Source organism: Mobula birostris, chromosome 22, assembly GCF_030028105.1.
Source record: "Mobula birostris isolate sMobBir1 chromosome 22, sMobBir1.hap1, whole genome shotgun sequence".
Lineage (NCBI taxonomy): Eukaryota > Metazoa > Chordata > Chondrichthyes > Myliobatiformes > Myliobatidae > Mobula > Mobula birostris.
This window is the reverse complement of record NC_092391.1, coordinates 55,322,369-55,344,176: the sequence shown is the minus strand read 5'-3', so window position 1 is coordinate 55,344,176 and position 21,808 is coordinate 55,322,369. Positions and strand designations below refer to the sequence as shown.

Below are 21,808 nucleotides of genomic sequence, written 5' to 3'. Positions count from 1 at the left end.
TTACCACAGGTCAGTCCTGAACTCTGGGAATGATGTAACAGACTCAAAGAGAGGGTAGAACAGTGGGATAAGCACCTACTCTTGAGTTGCACCAGCAACTCTCATAATTTTTTTTTGCTTTCCAGCAGCCATATGTAGCAATTTGTTCATACGTTGTGAGGGAGGGAGAGGCTTACACCTCCCTTGATAGAGGCGTACTTCCACCCTGTCACACATTGCCATACACAGTAGCAAAAAATTCAAAATTACATTAAGTATATATAAAAAAATTAAATTAAATACATAGTACAAAGCGAGAAAGGGGGAAAAATACTAAGGAAGAGTTCATGAGTTCTACGTCCATTCAGTAATCGGATGTCAGAGGGGAAGAAGCTGTTCCTGAATCACTGAGTGTGTGTCTTCAGGCTCCTGTACCTCCTCCCTGATGGTAGCAATGAGAACAGGGCATGTCCTGAGTGGGGGGGGGGGGGGGGTCTTTAATGATGGACACCACTTTTTTGAGGCAGGCCCAGAGCCATCAAACACTCCTTATTCATTAACCCTTTCATTCCCGGGATCATTCTCGTGAACCTCTTCTGGACCCCCTCCAAAGCCAGCACATCGTTTCTAAGCTGAGGGGCCAAAACTGCTCGCAATACTTGAAGTGACGTCTGAGCAAAGCCTTATGAAGCCTCGACGTTACAAGACAAAGCCTTGCTCGTATATTCCAGTCCTCTCAAAATGAATACTAACATTGCATTTGCCTTCCTCACCACCAACTCAACCTGCAAATTAACCTTTAGGGAATCCTGCACAAGGTCACCCAAGTCCCTTAGCACCTCAGATATTTGAATTTTCTCCCCATTTAGAAAATAGTCTCTGCTTTTATTCCTTCTACCAAAGCGAATGACCGTATACTTCCCGACACTAAATTCTATCCAGCGTTCACTCTGAGGCGTGGCACACACACATCATTTGCTACTAGCGCACAAAGAAATTTAAACATCGCATAAATCCTCCACCTCATTGGCAAGTGAAGCATGTTTCACCATCATACACAATCACATTTCCTTCTCTGGTTTCTGATGTGGATGGTGCTGACAACATGGAGTTTGCAATGACTTGTCAGCAGATTTTTCAACTGGCTTATTTACACTGTTTTTATTGAAGAAATTAGGGATTCATTTTGTCGAATTCCAAACAAGCAAAGGGTGTGAATCTCAAAAAAACTGCTAGCTCACTTAAAGTGGAATGGCTTCCTGAAACAGTAGAGACTGCTACAAACGCAGCGGCCTCTCGGAGGCCAACTAAAGATGCACTTTTCTTTTAAAATGTGTTTTTTTATGATTGTAAGACTATACTGCACTCCAAGAGGAACGGGTACAGCAGGCCTGCGTGTCAGTTCGTTGTTCAGAGCAGCTGACCGGGGTGTCAAAGGAGCCAACGGACGAGTCGGAGTAGGAGAAGCTGGCGGACGAGTTGGAGGAGGAGAAGCTGGCGGACGAGCTGGAGAAGGAGAAGACGGCGGACAGGCCAGAGAGAGTTCAGAGAAGCTGACCTGGCTGCAGACCGTCTTACTTGCCTGATACTCGTAGACATCTGAGTTGGTGCACGAAAGCAGCGTGCAGTGTAACCATCAGTGACTGCCTTGGATGTTTCTCTTGGGATCACAAGACCCAGTTGAACATTGATAACGTAAAATGCAACAGGCCTGCTTCCCTTGCTTGATGGGGAGACAGGTGATGAGGCAGCAGCGTGGCCTTGGTTGTAGCAAGGACTAGGCCTCAAGCTGCAGGTTCGCCTGCTGCTGCAGTGCAGATGAGAAGATGCTGGAGATCTGTAACGTGGAGTCCAGGCTCAGCTGGGGGCTGGCCTCTCTCTCAGTGCTGCCCTCCAGTGTTCAACCCATGGAATGACAGGCTGGATTGCTGGGGGCTGTACCATCAATTTGCATGTCGCTCAGGGACTTGGACTTTACATGTGTTTTCCTGCATAGCGATGTGTGTGTGTTTTTTTTTCTCTCTTGCTAGTTTAAATGTATAGTATGCATCTTGGCCCCAGAGGAACACTGTCTTGTTCGACTGTATCCATGTATAGTTTGAATAATAATTAAACTTGATTTGATTTGACCGTAAGATCAAGGTCAGGGACATGCAGCTACGAGAAATATTTGGATACAAAACAGAAACTGGTGTTACCTGCGTGTATTGTCACGATGCAAAAGTTGCTGGGGAATTTACAAGTGGGGAGAAGTGGAATGATAGTTGAAAACCTGACCTTTTAAAGCGTCATTTAGCAAACAAATCACAATGGATGGTGTGCAAAAGCTATGGCGAGAAGATCCTTCATTACCCACTTCAGGCCTGCTACCTTTGTTTTGTGAGAGTGCAGATGAACGAGGGTGAAAGCGATCAAACCCAGAGGAGATCAAAGTTCTCATTGACAGTGTTTTGCTCGCTGTTAAAATGAATATCTCTATATATAAAATTCAATGCGCACATGTTATCATCACGGGACAAAAAACTGTGGGAGAAAAGCAGAGCACCCGGAGGAAACCCATGCGGTCATGGGGAAAACGTACAAACTCCTTACAGTGGATGCGGGATTGAACTCTGAACCCTGACCCTAAGGGTTCCGCGCTAACCGCTACGTTTACTGCCTGCGACTTAACAACTTTCAATACACCTGCCGGTTACAAATTATAGGTTCAACCTTCCAGCTGTAGAGTGTAGGAAACAGGCCATTCAACCCATCGAGTCTGTGCTAACTCACTTTCAGTAATTCTACATCTTATACATAAAGTCATAGAGCACTATGGGAAGCAAACAGGCCCGGCAAAATAGCGTATCAGTTAGCTTAACATTTTACGATGCCAGGGTTCAACTGCCCCTGCTGCCTGAAAGGAGTCTATACATTTTCCCCGACACTGTGTAGGTTTCCTCCGGGTGCTCCAGTTTCCTCCCATGTTCCAATGACATACGGGTTAGGGTTAGTGAGTTGTGGGCACACTGCGTTGGTGCTGGAAATGTGGCGACACTTGTGGGCTGCCCCCAGCACACCCTCGGACTGTGTCGTTCTTTGATGCAAACGGCGCATTCCACTGTTTTAATGTTTCGATGTACACGTGACAAATAAAGCTAATCTTTACCTCGAACCTTCGGCCCATCTAGTCCATGCTAACTTGATCTCCTGCCTACTCCCATTACCCAAACACAGACCATAGTTCTCCATATCCCTCTCATCAACGTACTTATTCAAAGTTCAAAGTAATTTTATTATCAAAGTACATATACGTCGCCAGGTACAACCCTGAAATCCATTTTCTTGCGGGCATATTCAGTAAATCTATAGAACAATAACCATAATAGAATCAATGAAAGACCACACAACTTGGGCACCAAGTTTCTCTTAAATGTTACAATTTAGCCCACATCATTTCCACTGGCAGCTTGTTTCTCACTCAGCCACTCTCTGAGTGAAGAAGTTTCCCCTTCATGTTCCCCTTAATCACTTGACCTTTCACCCTTAACCTACCACCAGCGGGAAAAAGCCTGCTTGCATTTAACCCTATCTATACCCCTCATAATTTTGTACACCTCAGTCAAATCTCCCCTCAGTCTTCTTATTCAACCTTTCCATTTAACTCAGTTTCTCAAGCCCTGGCAACAAGATATAACTTTTCTCTGTACTTTCTCAATGTTATTGACATCTTTCCGGTAACTGGGTGACCAGAACTGCTCACAATGCTCAATTTACAAAGGCCAACATGCCAGAAGTTCTCTTTACCATTCTGTGTTCCCAGATAGATGTGCTTAGCAGTGGGGAGGGGTTTACCCATAATGGACTGGGCCGTATCCACGGTTTTTTGTAGGAGTTTCCCTGCGCTCCAGGGAATAAAATCCAAGTAACACACATCAAAGTTGCTGATGAACACAGCAGGCCAGGCAGCATCTCTAGGAAGAGGTACAGTCGACGTTTCAGGCCGAGACCCTTCGTCAGGACTAACTGAAGGAAGAGTGAGTAAGGGATTTGAAAGTGGGAGGGGGAGGGGGAGATCCAAAATGATAGGAGAAGACAGGAGGGGGAGCGATGGAGCCAAGAGCTGGACAGGTGATTGGCAAAAGGGATACGAGAGGATCATGGGACAGGAGGTCCGGGAAGAAAGACAAGGGGCGGGGGGAACCCAGAGGATGGGCAAGGGGTATATTCAGAGGGACAGAGGGAGATCTCATCCCCTGGGTTCCCCCCTGTTTGACCTTTCTATAACTCAAGCCCTGACATCCTGGTAAATTCCCTCACAACTTTATTGATATCTCTCCTGTAGGCAGGTGGCCAGATTCCTATTAACGTTCCCCAGGTTCTATCACTCGCCCACTCACTGGGAGCAACGTACAGTTAGCCAGCGTGTCTCTGGACGTAGTTGGGCACTGAAACATCCTGGGAAAACTCACGCAGCAGTAAACAGAGGCAACAGCAGAGGTCAGGATTGGAACTGGGCCAATGGAAGTATGCGGTAACGGCTCTCCCCACAGTGGTACTGTATCACCCTAAAGACCCAGTCTGATGGTTGCGTCAAGTCACAGAGCTGGGACTCCCCCTCACTGGGACCAGCCTCATTATTTCAGCTTTCTACCTGTCCTCAGTATCAGGGAATGTGGAGGAAGCTTGGCCCCAGTGCAGAGGAAGCGGAGATGATTTAGCGGTGAGCCATCGCTTTAATAATAATCTGCACAGTAACAAGCCAGAAGGAGCCACACAACAAGAGAGAAAACAGAGACTTAACATGAGCAGGCAATGAGGTAACTGAAGGCTAGGAGTAACTGACTGAGGCTGGCTGGTTCAATGGCTGAACAAGGACTGTGCTTGAGTGCAGGGTTTAAATAGGTTGCAGGCAATGAGTGGGTGGAGACTGGTCGGTGCCTGCCTGTGCTGGCCTGACACCTCTGCAGCCTTCACAAGAACCTCCATTAGATCCAGAGATTCACATAAAACTTGCTGCTTACAGCCGTTTGTTGAGTGTTACAGCAGCAGAAAACAAAGAAGGGGAAGAAGAGAAGAATGAGGAAAGATCGGCTGAGTGCTGCCATAGCAACAACCTCTCACTCAATGTCAGCAAGACCAAGGAGCTGCTTATTGGCTTCAGGAGAAAACTGGAGGTCCATGAGTCAGTCCTCATCGGAGGATCGGAGACGGAGAGGGTCAGCAACTTCAAGTTCCTCGGTGTTAGCATTTAGGAGTATCTGTCCTGCGCAGCACACAAGTGCAAACCTCTGCTTTCTTAGGGATTGGTGGAGAGTCGGCATGACATCCAAAACTTTGACAAACTTAGATGCACAGTGGAGAGTATATTGCCTGGTTACATCACAGCCCGGTAATGGAAACACCGATGCCCTTGAGCAGAAAATCCTACAAAAAGTAGCAGACACGGCCCAGTCCATCGTGGGTAAAGTCCTCTCCACCACTGAGCACATCTACACAGAACGCTGTCGCAGGGAAGCAGCATCCATCATCAGGGACCCCCACCACCAAAGCCTCCTCCCTTCTTGCTGCTGCCATCAGGAAGGAGGTACGACGGGTCTGTCGCCACCAGGTCCAGGAACAGTTACTACCCCTCAACCACCAGCCTCTTGAATCAGACAGGATAATTTCACTGAAATTCACTCACCCCAACACCAAACTGTTCCCACACCTACCGACTCGTTTTCAAGGACACTTCATCTCACGTTCTTGATATTTATTGCCTATTTATTTATTTTTATCTTGCTCAGTTGGGTGTCTTCTGCACACTGGCTGCTTGTCTGTCTTTCTGTGCAGTTTTTCATTGATTGTACCGGGGGTGGGCACCGTGGCTTGGAAGGGCCTATTTCGCGCTGTATCTCTATAAATAAACAAATATAAATTAATTTGGAGTCTCGAGAGATGGCAGATGCTGGAGTCTGGAGCAACCCACTATCTGGTTTGGCCTGATGTGGGGTTTCACCCCAAAATGCCAGCAATTACTTTCCTCCACAGACGTTGCCCGACTGCAGATTTTTGTTGCTCCAAACTTAACTCGGAGGCATATTTCATTTCATACTGTGTGACTCACGGCAGCCTCCTGCTTTCTATGACCTTCCTAACAGTCATATTCAGATTTATTGATCACATGTACAGCAAAATCCGTCACCTTTTTAAAAATCTTATTTTGCGATCCAGCGCGGAATAGGAATAGACCCTTCCAGCCCACTGCACTGGCCAGCTACTCACGGATTTAACCCTAACCTAATCAGGGACAATTTACACTGACCAATTAACCTACTGACCGGTATGCCTTTGGACTGCGGGAGGAAACCAGAGCACCCAGAGTAAACCCATGTGTAGCGGCAAAACCAAACCAAACCAAAACTAATCCTGCGGAATTCAATGCCACAGGTGGCTGTGGAGGCCAAGTCTTTGTGTATATTTAAGGCAATATCGAGTGATACTGAGTGGTCAGCAAAGGATGTGACCTCCGTCAGTCCCCAACTACTACAAACAGCGACGAACAAAACACAAGTACAAGATTTATTCCCTGTGCTGTTACCATGCCCCCACTCTTATGACTAGTTACCACAAGAAACGTACAACACAGAATACAATGTAGATGCAAGGCTCCTATGCCATACGAACAAGGGGAGAATGTAAAACTTTAGTACAGAGCAGTTGGAATTGAACTTTGAACTCCAATGCTCTGAGCTGTAATAGCATCACGCCAATTGCTACACTGTCATGGCGTCAAATGGGTTAACAACCAACACAATCCAAGGATGTGCTGGGGGCAGCCCTCCAGTGTTGCCACACATTCCGACGCCAACGTAGCACTTCCACAACTCTCAGCAGAACAATGCAAATAACAATAACAAAAACAAAAGCAGAACAAGCCCATTTCCTCGCCCCCTCCCTCAACCTCTCACACAAGCACACAGGCCGCCAACCCCAGAACAGGTTGCTTCAGGGCCCTTGGCCCTGGATCTTTAGTCATCGGGCCTGCAACTCCAGAACAGGCTGCTTCTGGGTTTTTGGGCCTCCAATCACTGGCCCTTGGCCCTGGATCCTCAGTCATCGGGCCTGCAACTCCAGAACAGGCTGCTTCTGGGCCTTTGGGCCTCCAATCACTGGCCCTTGGCCCTGGATCCTCAGTCATCGGGCCTGCAACTCCAGAACAGGGTACTTCTGGGCCTTTGGGCCTCCAATCACCGGCCCTTGGCCCCGGACTCTCAGACATCGAGCCGCCAACCTTAGACCCCTGGCTCGACTTGCAGAGCTCTGCATCTCAGTAGCTCACTCCTGATCCATTCACCCCTCACTAGTAGCTATGCCTTCAGCTGCTCTGCAATTGACAACTTGGAATTAGCTTCCCTCCTCGAGGCTGGCCACCCGCACTGGGTTTTTATTTGGCTCCGTGTCTGATAGCTGTGTTGAAAGGCCTCAACAGAGTGGATGTTGAGAGGTTGTTTTCGATGATGGGGAAGTCTAGGACCAAAGGGAGCAACCTCAGAATAGAGGTACGTTCATTTAGAACGGAGGTGAGGAGGAATTTCTTTAGCCAGAGAGTGGAGAATCTGTGGAATTCATTGCCACAGGCGGCTGTGGAGGCCAAGTCACTGGGTGTATTTAATGCAGAGGTTGATAGATTTTTGATTAGTCAGGGAATGGAGGAGTACGGGGGAGAAGGCAGGAGATTGGGACCGAGAGGGAGAATGGATCAGCCACAATGAAATGTGGAGCAGACTCAATGGGCCAAATGGCCTAATTCTGCTCCTATATCATATAGTCTTAAAGTCTATCTTCAAAAATCAACGCCTCTAAAAGGCAGCATCCATGATTAAGGACCCTCACCACCCAGGACATGCCCTCTTCTCATTGCTACCATCAAGGAGGTGGTTTACAGGAGCCCGGAGACACACACTCAACAATTTGGGTGGCGGGGTGGAGATATGTCTCTACTAAAGGAAATGTAAGGTGCTCTTTCCCTCCATTCGCCTTCAGATCACCCTTGGGCAAGGCATAACCTGCTTAGGCCCCCCCCCCCCCCCCCCCCCGATCAGGGTCAGGTGACCATGGGAGCAGGTGGTGATGGTCATTTGAGCAGCTGGTGCAGATCACAAGTCCTGGTCATGTGACCACTGACACCAGGCAGACAATCTCTGAAGAGTATTGATAATGGCTGGGGTCACCCGTCTTGTAAAGACACTGCCCAGAAGAAGACAATGGCAAACTACTACTGTAGAAAAATTTGCCAAGAACAATTATGGTCATGAGACCGTGATCATCATATGACACAGCACATAATGATGATGATGATGATGATGTATGCATTGCTTACTGTAATTTATAGCTTATGATTATGTATTGTAATGTACTGCTGTTGCAAAACAACAAATTTCATTACATACACCGGTGATTTCAAAGGGTCAAGAACCTCTCCTTTCCCTGTGATGTTTGGGAATTACAGTCCTACTTTTAAATCTTCTCCATGAATCCAGCCAGCTAATGCCTCCTTAAAGGACGGCTCCTCAGACAGGGCAGCACTGCCTCCGTGCAACGGGACAGAACAGGACAAATGTGTGGGACATACAGAACTGTGAAAAAGTCTTAGGCACTGTATATAACTAGGGTGTTGAAGACTTTTGCTCAGGACTGTATTCAGCAACGTGGAGTAGAGAGAGGGTTTGTAAACCTGGAGCAGAGGATGGTGGGAATGGAGAGGGTGGAGCGCCATGGGAGGGGCGGTACAGAAGGAGTGTTGGGGTGGGGAGGGTGAGAGGTGGGTGGTGCAGGTGCAGACTCACCCAGCCCTGAGACACCAGGCAAGGTCATTTGATTCCAAACAATTGGTTTATTGATCATTACAGAATGTCTCTCTGGTGCTTCCCACTCCCTCCCCTCTCCCTTCCCCTTTTCCCAACCATGATTCCCCTCTCCCTGTCCCCTTCCCACTCTCAGTCCACAATAGAGACCCAGATCAGAATCAGGTTTATCATCACTCACATATGTCAGAAATTTTTTTAATCAGCTGTACAGTGCAATGCATAAAATTACTAAAGGCTTAAGCAGCCTAGCTCTATACATACGTGTGCCTAAGACTTTTGCACAGTACTGCAACTATGCAAAGTTCTCTGAAATGTTACAATTGAACCTGCATCCTCCACTTCCACTGGCAGCTCGCTCCACGCTCGCACCTCCCTCTCAGTGACAAATTTCTCCTTCATGCTCCCCTTAAGATGACCTTAAGACTGTAAGATATAGGAACAGAATTAGGCTATTCAGCCCATCTGGTCTGCACTACCATCTCATCATGGCTGATTTATTATCCCTCACAACCCCATTTTCCTGCCTTCTTTCCGTAACCATTGACGACTTGTCAACCTCTGCCTTAAGTATACTCAATAACTTGGCCTCCACAGCCATTTGTGGCAAAGAATTCCACAGATACACCACCGTCTGGCTAAAGAAATTCCTCCTCCTCTCCATTCTCTATTCCAGGAGTTCCCAACCTGGCTGCACGGACCCCTCGGTAAATGGCAATGGTTCATGGCATAAAAAAATGTTGTGAGCCCCCTGCTTTATTCTGAGGTTATGCCCCCTGGTCCTAGACTCTCCCATTATAGGAAACATTTTCCCCATCTTAACTCTATCAACCTTTCAATATCACTGGACAATAAAGACTTTGCTTCCTGAATACTTTTGGGTGTATCTTATGAATTTTGTGCTGCTGAGCATGAAAATCACCATGAAATTTCCCTATCACGCACCATTTTTTTGAAATTGCCGATATTTGTTATTTCAATTCATAATTCAAGTCAGAATAATTGACGCCAATATTAAGGAAGGCATTTTTGTTGGTCCACAGATCAAACAGGTCATCGTTGACAGGCAATTCGAAGAACTTCTAGTGGGACTGGAGAAAATCATATGGAAGGCATTCAAAGATGTTGTTGAAAATTTTCTGGGCAACTACAGAGCACCAAACTACATGCAGCTGGTTGACAACATGGTTCAAGCAAACAAAACCATGAAGTGCAACATGTCACTAAGGATTCATTTTCTGCTTTCCCATTTAGACTTCTTCCCTGCAAATCTTGGCGCTGTCAATGACGAGCATTGTGAAAGACATAGTGGTCATGGAGAAATGGTATCAGGGCAACTGGAATCCATCAATACTGGCTGATCATTGTTGTACACTTAAGCGTGACGCCTCAGACACTGAGTACAAATGAAACTCATCAACTAAACAATTTTAGCTTAGTTGAACTATTGCAAAGCGTCAGTACCGTTATACAATTAAACCCATTATATCCAATAATTCCAAATATATATCCCATTTTCTACATGATACAAGTAGTATGAAATTATATTTGTGTTCAGCTTCAAGTGGTCTATCATAAACAAAAAAAAATTCTGAGGAAGCAGCACTTATGAGAAAATTGTTGCCAGTGTATTCGATAGGTTTCAATGAGATTCCCTCCCTACTACACCTCAAAGAAGACACCGAGTGCTGCAAGGGTACAGATCCAGAGCAGGAAGCTCACACTGAATAGCGTCTACTTTGACCACTATGGACTCAATGAGGCCAATTATCTCCTTGCGTTTTTAATTTGCTGTGACCTTGTTCTCAAACCACACGGTAGCTGCATTCTCCTGGCAGCCACTAGATGGTACAATTGGACCATGAAGCCAAAGGAGCGGGCAGCACTGTCCGCTACACACAGGGCCAGCACCACCACTAACACACGCTCAATGGATTCTGCAGACGCTACAAACCTTAGCAACACACACACACACACACACACACACACACACACACTCACACACATAAACACACACACACACACTCACACACACGCGTGCGCGCACACACATAAACACACACACACACACACACACACACACTCACACACACGTACACACACACGCACACACACACTCACACACACGTACACACATACACACACACACACACACACACACACACACACGCACACAGACACTCACACACACGTACACAAAATGCTGGAAGAAATCAGCAGCTCGGGTGGGGAATAAGCAGTCGATGTTTCGAGTGCTGAGACTGAAAAGCCAAACACCACCGCTGCCTGTAAGGAGTTTATACGTTCTTGCTGTGACCACGTCAGTTTCCTCCGGGTGCTCTGGTTTCCTCCCACAGTCTAAAGATGTGCCAGTTAGTAGGTCACTTTAAATTGTCCTGTTATTAGGCTGGGATTAAATCGGGGGGGTGGGGCTAGTTTTGCAAGGCAGCATGGCTCAAAGGACTGGAAGGGCCAATTCTATGCTGTATCTAAATTAATTAATTAGCAATACTAAAGTGGGAGGAAAAGGGGAGAGGGGGTTCTTCTGCCTTCTGGCCCCTTCCTGTCCAGTCCTGCTGAAGGGTCTCAGCCTGAAACGTTGACTGTTTATTCTCCTCCACAGATACTGCCTGACCTGCTGAGTTCCTCCAGCGTTTTGTGTGTGCGTTGCTCAGTAAGGTTTCAGTTCAATCTGTGTCTGGCAACTGAAACAGGCTCTGGGAAGGAGAAACCAGAGGCAAAAGAAACTTTTCTGCAATGGAAAAACACTGCGTGACTATCCATTTTACACAAGTTCTACACAAGGTACAAACTATGTACCAGTGGAAAAGCCAGTGAGGGTTTCAAACACAACTCTGGAAGAGAAAATGGGCTTTCAGGATCAGAACCAGGTTTAATATCACCGGCATGTGCCGTGGAATCTGTTGTCTTAAAGTGGGTTTTGGAAGTGGGGAAGTGAGTTTTGGGCCCATTAGATAAGAAGACATGCCTGCATTGGAGAAAGTCCAGAGGTGGTTTGCGAGAATTATTCCAAGAATGAAAGGGTTAACATGTGAGGAGCGTTTGATGGCTCAGAATCTGTACTCGCTGGAGCTTCAAAGAGTGAGGGCGGATCTCATTGAAACCTACCAAATATTGAAAGGCTCCGATGGAGTGGATGTAGGGAGGATGTTTCCCACAGTGGAGGAGTCTAGGACCAGAGGGCACAGCCACATCCATTTAGAACGGAGATGAGGAGGAATTTCTTTAGCCAGAGGGTGGTGAATCTGTGGAATTCATTGCCATGGATGGCCACGGAGGCCAAGTCATTTGTGGTGAATTTAAGGTGGAGGTTGATAGGTTCTTGATTCGTCAGGGCATCAAAAGTTACGTGGAGAAGGCAGGAGGATGAGGTTGAGTGCCAGTGGGGGGAGAGAGATTGTTGCTCGCTGCCACTTACGCGAGGGAGGGAGGGGAGATGGGGAGGGTGTCTTTGGGGTTCTAGCATTTGGCTGTTGTTCATTCTTTGGGGCACTCCTCTGTTTTCGTGGATGATTGTGAAGAAAAAACATTTCAGGATGTATGTTGTATGCATTTCTCCGACATTAAATTGTACCTTTAAAACCTTTGAACCTTTGAGTGGGAAATTCACCATGATGGAATGGGAACAGACTCAATGGGGCAAATGGCCTCATTCAGCTCCTATGTCTTAAGGTCTTATGATACTGCCTATTTAATACATCACATGGTGGCATCTCACCTCTCCAGACTATTGTGTGTTAGTTGCAAGCACTGTTGTAATAATAGTAGCAAAAATTCACACACGAGATTTATAACCAGATTATCCTTCCTATTTGCTGTCTGGGTGATAAATATTGTCCAAGACCGCAGTGTGAACCCTCCTGTCCCTCGGTCACGTAGCAGCATAGATCTTTCACATGGCAGGGCCAGACTTAACGGCTCGCCCAAACTGCAGCACTCCGGTACGGGGCTGGGCTGTTACGTTTAAGCAGCACGCTCTCGGGTCACACAAAGTCCCCAAGCAGATGCTGGGAATCCAGAGTAACACACACACCAAATGCTGCAGGATCTCAGCAGGTCAGACAGCATCCATGGAGGCAAATGAACAGTCGATGCTTTGGCGTGAGACCTTTCATTATGGTTTCCCAGTCCTGATGAAGGGTCTCAGCCCGAAATGTCGACTGTTCATTTCCCTCTGTAGATGCTGCCTGACCTGTTTATTGACTACAGGAGGAAGAACCCGGAGGTCCATGAGCCAGTCCTCAGTGGACAGGGTCAGCAATTTTAAATTCCTCGGAGTTATCATTTTAGAGGATCTGCCGTTGCCAAGCACGCAAGTACAATGGTGAAGAAAGCACAGCAGCACCTCTACTTCCTTAGAAGTTTGCGAAGATTCAGCACAACATCTAAAACTTTAACAAAGTTCTATAGATGTGTACTGGGAAATACACTGACTGGCTGCATCACAGAAACACCAATGCCCCTGAACAAAAAATCTTTCAAAAAGTAGTGGGTCCATCACGGGTAAAGCCCACCCCACCACTGAGCACGTCCACACGGAGCACTGTTGCCAGAAAGCAGCATCCATCGTCAGGGACCCCCACCACCCAGGACATGCTCTCTTCTCGCTGCTGCCATCAGAAAGAAGGTACAGGAGCCTCAGAACACACACCACCAGGTTCAGGAACAGTTATTAACACTCAATCATCAGGAAGGAGGTACAGGAGCCTCAGGACACACACCACCAGATTCAGGAACAGTTATCACCCCTCAACCAGCAGGCTCTTGAACCAAAGGGGATAACCTCACTCACCCCATCGCTCAACTGTTCCCAGAACCTATGGACTCACTTTTAAGTACTCTTCATCTCATGTCCTCAACATTTATTATAATTTCTTTCTTTTTATATTTGCACATAGTTGTTTATTCCACCCTGCTGGGTGCGGTCTGTCATTGATTCTGTTATGGTTGTTGGATTTATTGTGAATACGCACAAAAAGATGAATCTCAGGGTTGTATTTGGTGACATACATGTACTTTGATAATAAATTTACTTTGAACTTTAAACCTGCTAAGTTCCTCCAACATTTTGTGTGAGAAGTTATCGAGCAGACTGAATGATCATGACTCAACAGCTATTTAAGGGTGGAAATTGAAGACTTATTATCCTGGATATAAAGAGCTCTTAGATTAATACAGATACATTCTGGAGGAGCACATATTCTGAAACTGCTCACATTGCTCATTAATATTGAAATAAAAATTTATTCAGCGTTACCGGATTCTGACCCTAAGATCCAACCTCCAAGAAGCACAACAGCTTCACCATCTCCGACAGGGTCATAGTGTTGAACGCAGCCAGTCACAGCTACTTTACACTGGAGTTATTTCACCTCTTCCCCTCCGTAAAAGTGGCAAATTACTGGCTGGTGGTTTTGGAGATTCAATGGTTAATTGTGAGGGATGAATTTTTGCAGGGATTCGCAGTGGTGTGGTTAGACTGGGAGCACAAACACCCAAGGTTAGGCAGGTAGACTTCTCACCCCAATGACTACTCAATCATTCTTGTCTGACACTAATCCCCCAACCAGCCACACACACTTCCTTCCTTCCTAAGCCCATCCACTCCTGCTGGGGCCTCGGCCGCCAATGGCAGGTTCACCAGAGTGCTCTCTCCTGGGCCAGTCTTTCAAACTGTTCCCAGCTTGTAGCCCATCTTTGAAGATTCTTCCTCTCCTAGGGACGATGTCTTTGGAGCTTCTGTTGGCACTGGGATTTTACAGGATGCGTTTGCTAGCTCCCATGCCCAACACTCCTCCTCCTGCAGCCGGGATTGGGTCCATCCATGGCAGAATTCACCACACACACGCGCGCGCGCACACACACACACACACACACACACACACACACACACACACACACACACACACATTATTTATACGTTGCTTTTCACAATATCACTGAATGCCTGTCAGCCAATGAAATGTCTTTGAAATGCAAGATGCAGCTCCAAGGTTCTGCCACTGCCCATCCCTCTCTACCTGAGTTCCCCTGGACAATGGAACTCCTGGCCCATCCCTCACTACCCAAGCATCCCTGGATGTTGTAATCTCCGGCCCCAGAAGCTTCAGACTGGCGGTTGAGATTTAGTTACCCCTACCACCGTCCTTCCCCCCCACCCCCAGAATGGGGAGTATTATGGCTGTCTCACTGCGGTGGCCTGACAGGTCCCACTGCACACAGGAGTCCTCAGAAAGTACCATCTCCTCACACTTCACAACTACCCTCCCTCAGTCCCCGATCAGCACGGAGCAAGACTGGTTGGCCACAGATAAAGTTTGGAGTAAATTTACCATCAAAGGACATACACTACCCCAAGATTCATTTTCTTGCGGGCATTCACAGTAAATACAAGAAACGCAACAGACTCCATGAAAGACCTCGCGCTAGAGGACAAACAACCAGTCTGCAAAAGCCAATAAATTATACAAGCACAAAAGGAAATAATAATAATAATAAATATCGAAAGCATGAGGTGAGTCATTCAAAGTGAGAAGGGGAAGTCCTTGAAGACACCAATCTTTAATTAAGGACATTCACCGATGACTGCCACTCGTACCGCATCCCACCGTTTCTATCCAACTGCTGGTGGCTTAAAGGTGTCTGTACGGGGATATGTAGTGGGGAGAGGGAAATGGGAATGTAGGGGAGGGGTCTCCGGGAAACGGGGCAGTTCACAGGAGAGGAGGAGGCAGGAAGGGTTGGAAGACACTCCCCAGGGGTGAATACCATCCTAACCCTTGGGTCAGGATATAAAAGAGAGGTCCAGGAGACCGTTCAGCGCCCCCCCCATGCTCCCTTCAATCCCCCTCAACACCCTCAATACCTCCTCAACCCTTCTCACCTCTCTTCTACCCTCAACCAAACCTCAACCTAATCTCCTCAAACCCCTTATGATTCATGTTCCTCCTCCAGTCCTCAGTCCTCCCCTCAAACCCCTCCAATCCCTCAAGTCCCATCAACTCCCTCCTCAAATCCATCCAAGCCTAGACCCTCCTCAAAACCTCAGTGCTCCCTTCACCCTCTCCCCCCTTTCCTCAAGCCCCGTCCAAGTCATCTCCAAATCTCAATGGTCCTCCAACACTCAAACCACCTCCAAACTTTAAATCCTACCCAACCATCAAAACCTGCCCCTCCAATTCTCCTCCCAAACCCTCCGTGAAAGGAGACGTGCCGCCCACCCGCACGAACAGGCACTCAAAGGGAGAGCGAGCCGGTACGTGCGGCTCTCCGTGTGGGAGGGGTCGCTAGTCAATGTACACGATCCCCGCCCACCACCAACACCTGCGATTTCAGGACCAGCATAAGACGTTTCCGAAGGGTTAGTGGGGGGCTTTTGAAACAAAAAAAAACACAGGGGCTCCATTTCAAGACAGTCGGGGATGCAGAAGGTGGGGGTGAGGAGATCGGTTTCAGTGGGTGAGAGATGAAATCAATCTCCAACATTTTCACCAGGTTCTGCAAACTGCAGCTCCCGGCCAAGTGCTCTTGGAGTGCCGGGGCTATGCGGACGGGGACCGGGGCTCCCCCTCTCCGCCAGCGACAAGCCCCAGGCGCTCCTTCACCCTTCAGACAAGTTAACGGGAGCTACACACTGAATTTAGGAAGTCCAAGCCCCACCCTCCCTCGCCATTTCACAGCCGGTCGCAACACACGTCCTCCCGCCGCCACCGCCGAACACTCGCAGCCGGGTCCGCAGAACAAGTGGACTGGAGGGTTGGAGAGAGGAACGAGAGGTTGGGGGGTTATGGAGGGATCGAGGCTTTTAAAGGAGGTTCAAGTTGGCGGAGTGTTTGGGAGGAAAATTGGAAGAGAGTTGAGGTTTGGAGAGACATTACGGGGGTTGAGGAAGTTGTTGAGGTGAGGTTTGGATGGTGGAGATGGGATGGGAGGGGTTGGAGCATTGAGATTTGGAGATGGATCGGACGGAGCTTGAGGAAAGATGGAGGAAGGGAGTTTGAAGGGAGTATTGAGGTTTTGAGGAAGGTCCAGGCTCGGAGGTATTAGACGAGAGAGTAGTGGGATTAGTGGGGAGGATTGAGGAGAGATTGAATGGGTTTGTGGAGAGGATTGAGGATTGGAACATAGGGTTTGAGGAGACGGGGTTGAGGTTTGGTCGAGGGTGGAAGGGGGTTGAGAAGGGACTGGAGGGGTTGAGGTCTGGAAAAGTGGAGGGAGGCGGATCTGAGGAGGTTTGAGAAGAACGTTGTGTTTTGGTAGAGGAGAGTTGAGGGGAAACTGGGCTGGCCGGGGGGGGGATTTAAAGGGGGATTGGAGGAAGGTTAGATTCAGGAATGGACGGGGTTGAAGAAACATCGGAAGGGGGTTCAGGAGAAATCGGGGGTCTGGTTGAGAAGGGATCGAGGAGGGTTGAGGAGGGATTGGGGCGTTGGGGAAGGATTGGCGAGGGTTGAGGAGGGATGGGGAGGTGAAGGGATCGAGGAAGGTTGAGGAGGAATTGGATGGAGCTTGAGGAGGGTTGGGTGGGTATCGGGGAGGGTTGAAGCTGGAGCCTGGGTAGAGGAAGGAACGGTGGGGATTAAAGGATTGGAGATGAGTTGAGGGGGGGATCGGTGAGGACTGAGGACGCATCGGGGGTTCAGAAAGGATTGCAGGAGAGGTGAGGGGGGATTGAGGAGGACTAAGGATCGACACGGGGTTCAGGAAGGAACGGTGGGGGTTCAGGAACAACTGGGGGGGAGTTGAGAAGAGATCGGTGAGGATCGAGGAAGGATCCGGGGTTAAGGAAGAATTGGAGGAGAGATGAGGACCGGAGGGAGGGGGTGGCTGGAGAGGGACGCGGACTGACCGAAAGGATCTCGCTCTCGCTCCCGCTCCCCCCGGCGCACTGCCCGGTTCCGGCGGCCGGTCCCGTCCCCACTTACCATCCCCGCCGTTGTGTCTGTGTCCCAGGCCGGTAACGCCTCCGGTCGGGGCAGGAGCGTGAGAGTGGCGAGGAGCAGGAGCACAGCGAAAGGCATCTCCACAACAGGTCGGCGTCCGGCCGGCAGCCCGGCTCCCCGGCTCCGTTCACTCCCCGCTCATCCTCGGCCGCCACCAAACTTCCCTCCCGCTCCGCAGCGCCGGCTTGCTCCGTCCACCCGCCCGCTGCCCCTCCCCCGGGATCCGGATCGCCCCTCCCCGCAGCACCGCCTCCCGCCCTCTGGCCGCGAGAGTGAGGGTGAGGAAGTGGAGGAATGAGGGAAGTGGAGGTGGTGATGGGGGTGGCTGAGGGAAGACGAGACGGGAGACGGTGCGAGATTTTGGCTAAAAGATGTTTGGGTAGGAGAGGAGAGGGCAGAGGGAGGGAGTGGGGGGAAGAGGGAGAGGAGATTGAGTACGTAGGGGAGAGGGGGCGAGGTGAGGGGAACTAGTGTACGTGAGAGAAAGCGATAGGGGTAGTAGTGAGGGGAGTTGGTGTACGTGAGGGAGGGGTTGTAGGGAGGGTGAAGAGGGAGGAAGGGTTGTAGGGAGGGGGAGGGGTTGTAGAGAGGGTGAAGAGGGGGAGGGGTTGTAGGGAGGATGAAGAGAGGGGAGGGAGACAGATAGGGAGTAGAGTTGGTCTATTTAAGAGAGAGAGAAGGAGGGGAGGAGGAGGAGTGAGGGGAGGGGGAGGGAGTAGAGGAGAGTATAGGGAGGGGTGGGAGAAGAAGTCGAGAGGTGCCAAAGGGAGTCGGGGGGAGGGTCTGGAGAGGGGGCTGAGGAGATTGCTCTGCAAAGGGCTAGTAGAGACAGCTGGGCTGAATGGCCTTCAGCAAGAGTTCTACGAGCTGGTAGTGCCTTTAAGTTCTCTTTTTTTAACAGCACCTGTTGCTGTGATCAGTTCTCTGTCACATTTCCAGTTCTCCCCACATCCCCATCAACTCTCCAAACTCTACCCTCACCCACAGACTGGGGGCAACTTAAAGTTGTGGGGTGGGCAATACTGGGAAAGTGTACAATCTCCACCATTCAGTACTGTGGGTCAGGAACTGGAAATGGTATACTATTGTCTCATGTTCCCAGATACAGAGAAAAAACTTGTCTTGCACACTGTTCACACAGATCAGATCATCACACAGTGTATTGAGGTAGAACAAGGCAAAACAACCACAGAATGCAGAATGAAGTCTGAAGTTCCACAGTTACAGAGGAAATGCTGCACAGGTGGATGATGAGATGCAGGGCCACAACAAGGTAGATTCTGAGGTCAGGAATCCATCATATGGGTTCACAACCTTTTTTTTCATGGCATGGACCAATACCACGAAGCAGGTTGGGAACCCCTGTATGAGAGAATTGCTCAGTAGTCACACCACCAGGTTCAGGAACAATCATCCCCTTTGGCTCTCGAACCAAGGGGATAACTTCACTCAACTTCACTTGCCCAATCATTGAAATGTTCCCACAACCTATGTCGACATTTATTGTTTATTTGTTTATTACTACTATTTATTCTTTTTTGTTTTTGCACGGTTTGTTATATTCTGCACACTGGTTGAATGCCCAAGCTGGTGTGGTCTTTGATTGATTTCTATTCTGCCTATTATGCTAATACGGATTTACTGAGTATGCCTGCAAGAAAATGAATCTCGGGGTTGTATATGGTGACATTTATGTACTTTGATTGTAAAGTTACTTTGAACTTATAACAGTGAGGTAGAAGCTGCCCTTGAGCCCGCTGATACATGCTTTCAGGGTTTTATACTTCCTGCCTGACTCGACATGAGGGGTGGGGGGAGAAAAGAGAATGCCCAGGGTGGGTAGGGTGTGTGATTATACTGGGTGCTTTGCTGAGGTAGCAGAAAAGACCTGGAGTTGTGTGGCATCAGCACTACCCGCTGTACAACCATGTTCCAAGCTGAAACACCGCGGGCCAACATGGTGCACATGCACCCCTGGCTCACTCTGTTTTATCAGAGCTTTGCAGGGCCCTACCCTTTAAGGTGCGTGTCCTGCCCTGGTTTAATGTGACAAAGTGTAACATCTCACACTTGTCTGAGTTAAATTCCATTTGCCGTTCTCCAGCCCAGGTCGGTCTAGATCCCCTTGGAACCGAAGACAACCCTCTTCGACTGTCCACTACTCCATAATTTTGGAGTCGTCAGTAATCTTACTAACGATGTAACTAGCATTGTCACATGAAATGTTAATATACACAACAAGCAAGAGTGAACCCAGCACCAACCTTTATGGCACACCACTGCTCACTGGCCTTCTGCCTGAATAATAATCATTCCCTCCCACCCTCTGTCTCCTACCCCCAAACCAATTCTGTACGCAATTGGCTGGCTAGCCCTGGATCCCCGCAACATCACATTCCAGTCCACACTAACACATGAGACCTTGTCAAAAGCCTTTTGCTAAAGTCCATGTAGACATAATCAAACTTCAAGTTCAAAGCTAAGTTTATTGTCATTCAACCAACAGCCAAACGAAGCTTCATTTCTCTGGGACCAAGGTGCAAAACACAGTACCAACAGCACACAACACAAGGCACATATAGCACATATAACTACAATAGAAGAAAAACATGCAGTCACATAAAATAACATAGAGCAGGCTCCTGAGTATCATGGCCTGCAGATTGATGGTGCATGGAACGTTGCTAGCAAGAATGAGCACTCAACAGTTCAGTCATCACACACTAGTGCAGCCACAGATGAACACAATCCAGCTTGTCTTCCACCGAATGAACACTAGAGGGCAGCACCAATGGGCGGGGCCAGCCCCCAACCCAGCAAGGACTCCAGTATGACAGTCGTGTGGTAAACTTGTGGGGTAGATTTACCATGCACAAAGGCATGCTACCTATCTCTAACCGGCCTTGCCTATCCAAGTGCAGGTAGTCCCCTCAGAAAGCCTTCCAGTAACTTTCCCACCACCGACATTAGGCTCAGCAGCCTGGAGTTGCCCGGCTTGGCCTGCAACCCTCGAATGAAGGCACAACATGAGCTACCCTCCGGTCCTCATCTTCGGCTGAGGAAGATACAAATATTTCCACAGGGCCCCTGCAATTTCTTCCCTGGCATCCCACAAGGTCCTTGGGTAGACTTGGTCAGGCTCAAGGGCTTATCCATCTCACTGTGATTTAATTCAGGCAGCACCTCCGCCTGGTAAAGATCAAGTATGCATCGAGATATCGAAGGCAAGGATGCAGAGAAATGTGTTATTTGCATCAAAGGCCAACATAGTCCAAGGATTTCCGAGGGCCAGCCTGCAAGTGTCCATAAAACCATAAGACATAGGAGCAGAATTAGGTCATTTGGCCCATCGAGTCTGCACCACCATTTAATATTTTCCTCTCCTTAGTCCCACTTTCTGGCCTTCTCCCCATAACTTTCGATGTCATGGCGAATCAAGAACTTATAAATCTCTGTCTTAAATACACTCAATGACCTGGCCTCCCCGGCTGCCTGTGGTAACAAATTCTACAAATTCATTTCTCCCTAGCTAGAGAAATCTTTCCACATATCCCTCTATCCTGAGGCTCTTGTCTTAGACTCCTCCACCATGGGAAACATCCTTTCCACATCTACACTCTTTCAATATTCAAAATGTTTCACTGAAATCCACCTCTCCTCCCTACAATTCTTCTAAATTCCAATGAGTACAGACCCAGAGCTATCAAATGTTCCTTGTATGACAACCCTTTCATTCCAGGAATCATCCTTCTAAACCTCTTTTGAACCAGCTCTAATGTCAGCACATCTTTTCTTAAATAACAAGCCCAAAACTGTTCACAATACAAGCTGAGGCTTCACCAGTGTATCATAAAGCCTCAGAATCAAATCATTTCTCTTATATTCTAGACCTCTTGGAAATGAATGTTAACATTGCATTTGCCTTCCTCACCTCCGTCTCAACCTGCAAGTTAACAAAAGTCCCATTGCATCTCAGATTTTTGGATTTTTTTCCCCCACTTAGAAAATAGTCTGCACATTTATTTCTTCTACCGAAGT

At 48.3% G+C, this 21,808-nt stretch overlaps 1 protein-coding gene across 2 annotated transcripts in view; it reads right to left on the bottom strand.

The window, feature by feature from the left end:
* The window catches only part of mmp17a (matrix metallopeptidase 17a), a 131,236-nt gene extending 113,281 nt beyond the window's left edge, over window positions 1-17,955 (bottom strand). The window contains exons 1-2 of one of the 2 annotated variants that reach the window (XM_072240797.1): window positions 17,753-17,843; window positions 5,645-5,857 (exon numbers count right to left, since the gene is read on the bottom strand). Coding sequence is in view for 1 of the 2 variants with exons in the window: in XM_072240796.1 (XP_072096897.1) it covers window positions 17,753-17,848 (96 nt within the window). In the remaining variant the exon portion in view is untranslated. Of the gene's footprint in view, window positions 1-5,644; window positions 5,858-17,752 lie in introns of both variants that reach the window. The other variant, XM_072240796.1, reaches the window with a different exon arrangement.
* Window positions 17,956-21,808: the final 3,853 nt, after the last annotated feature.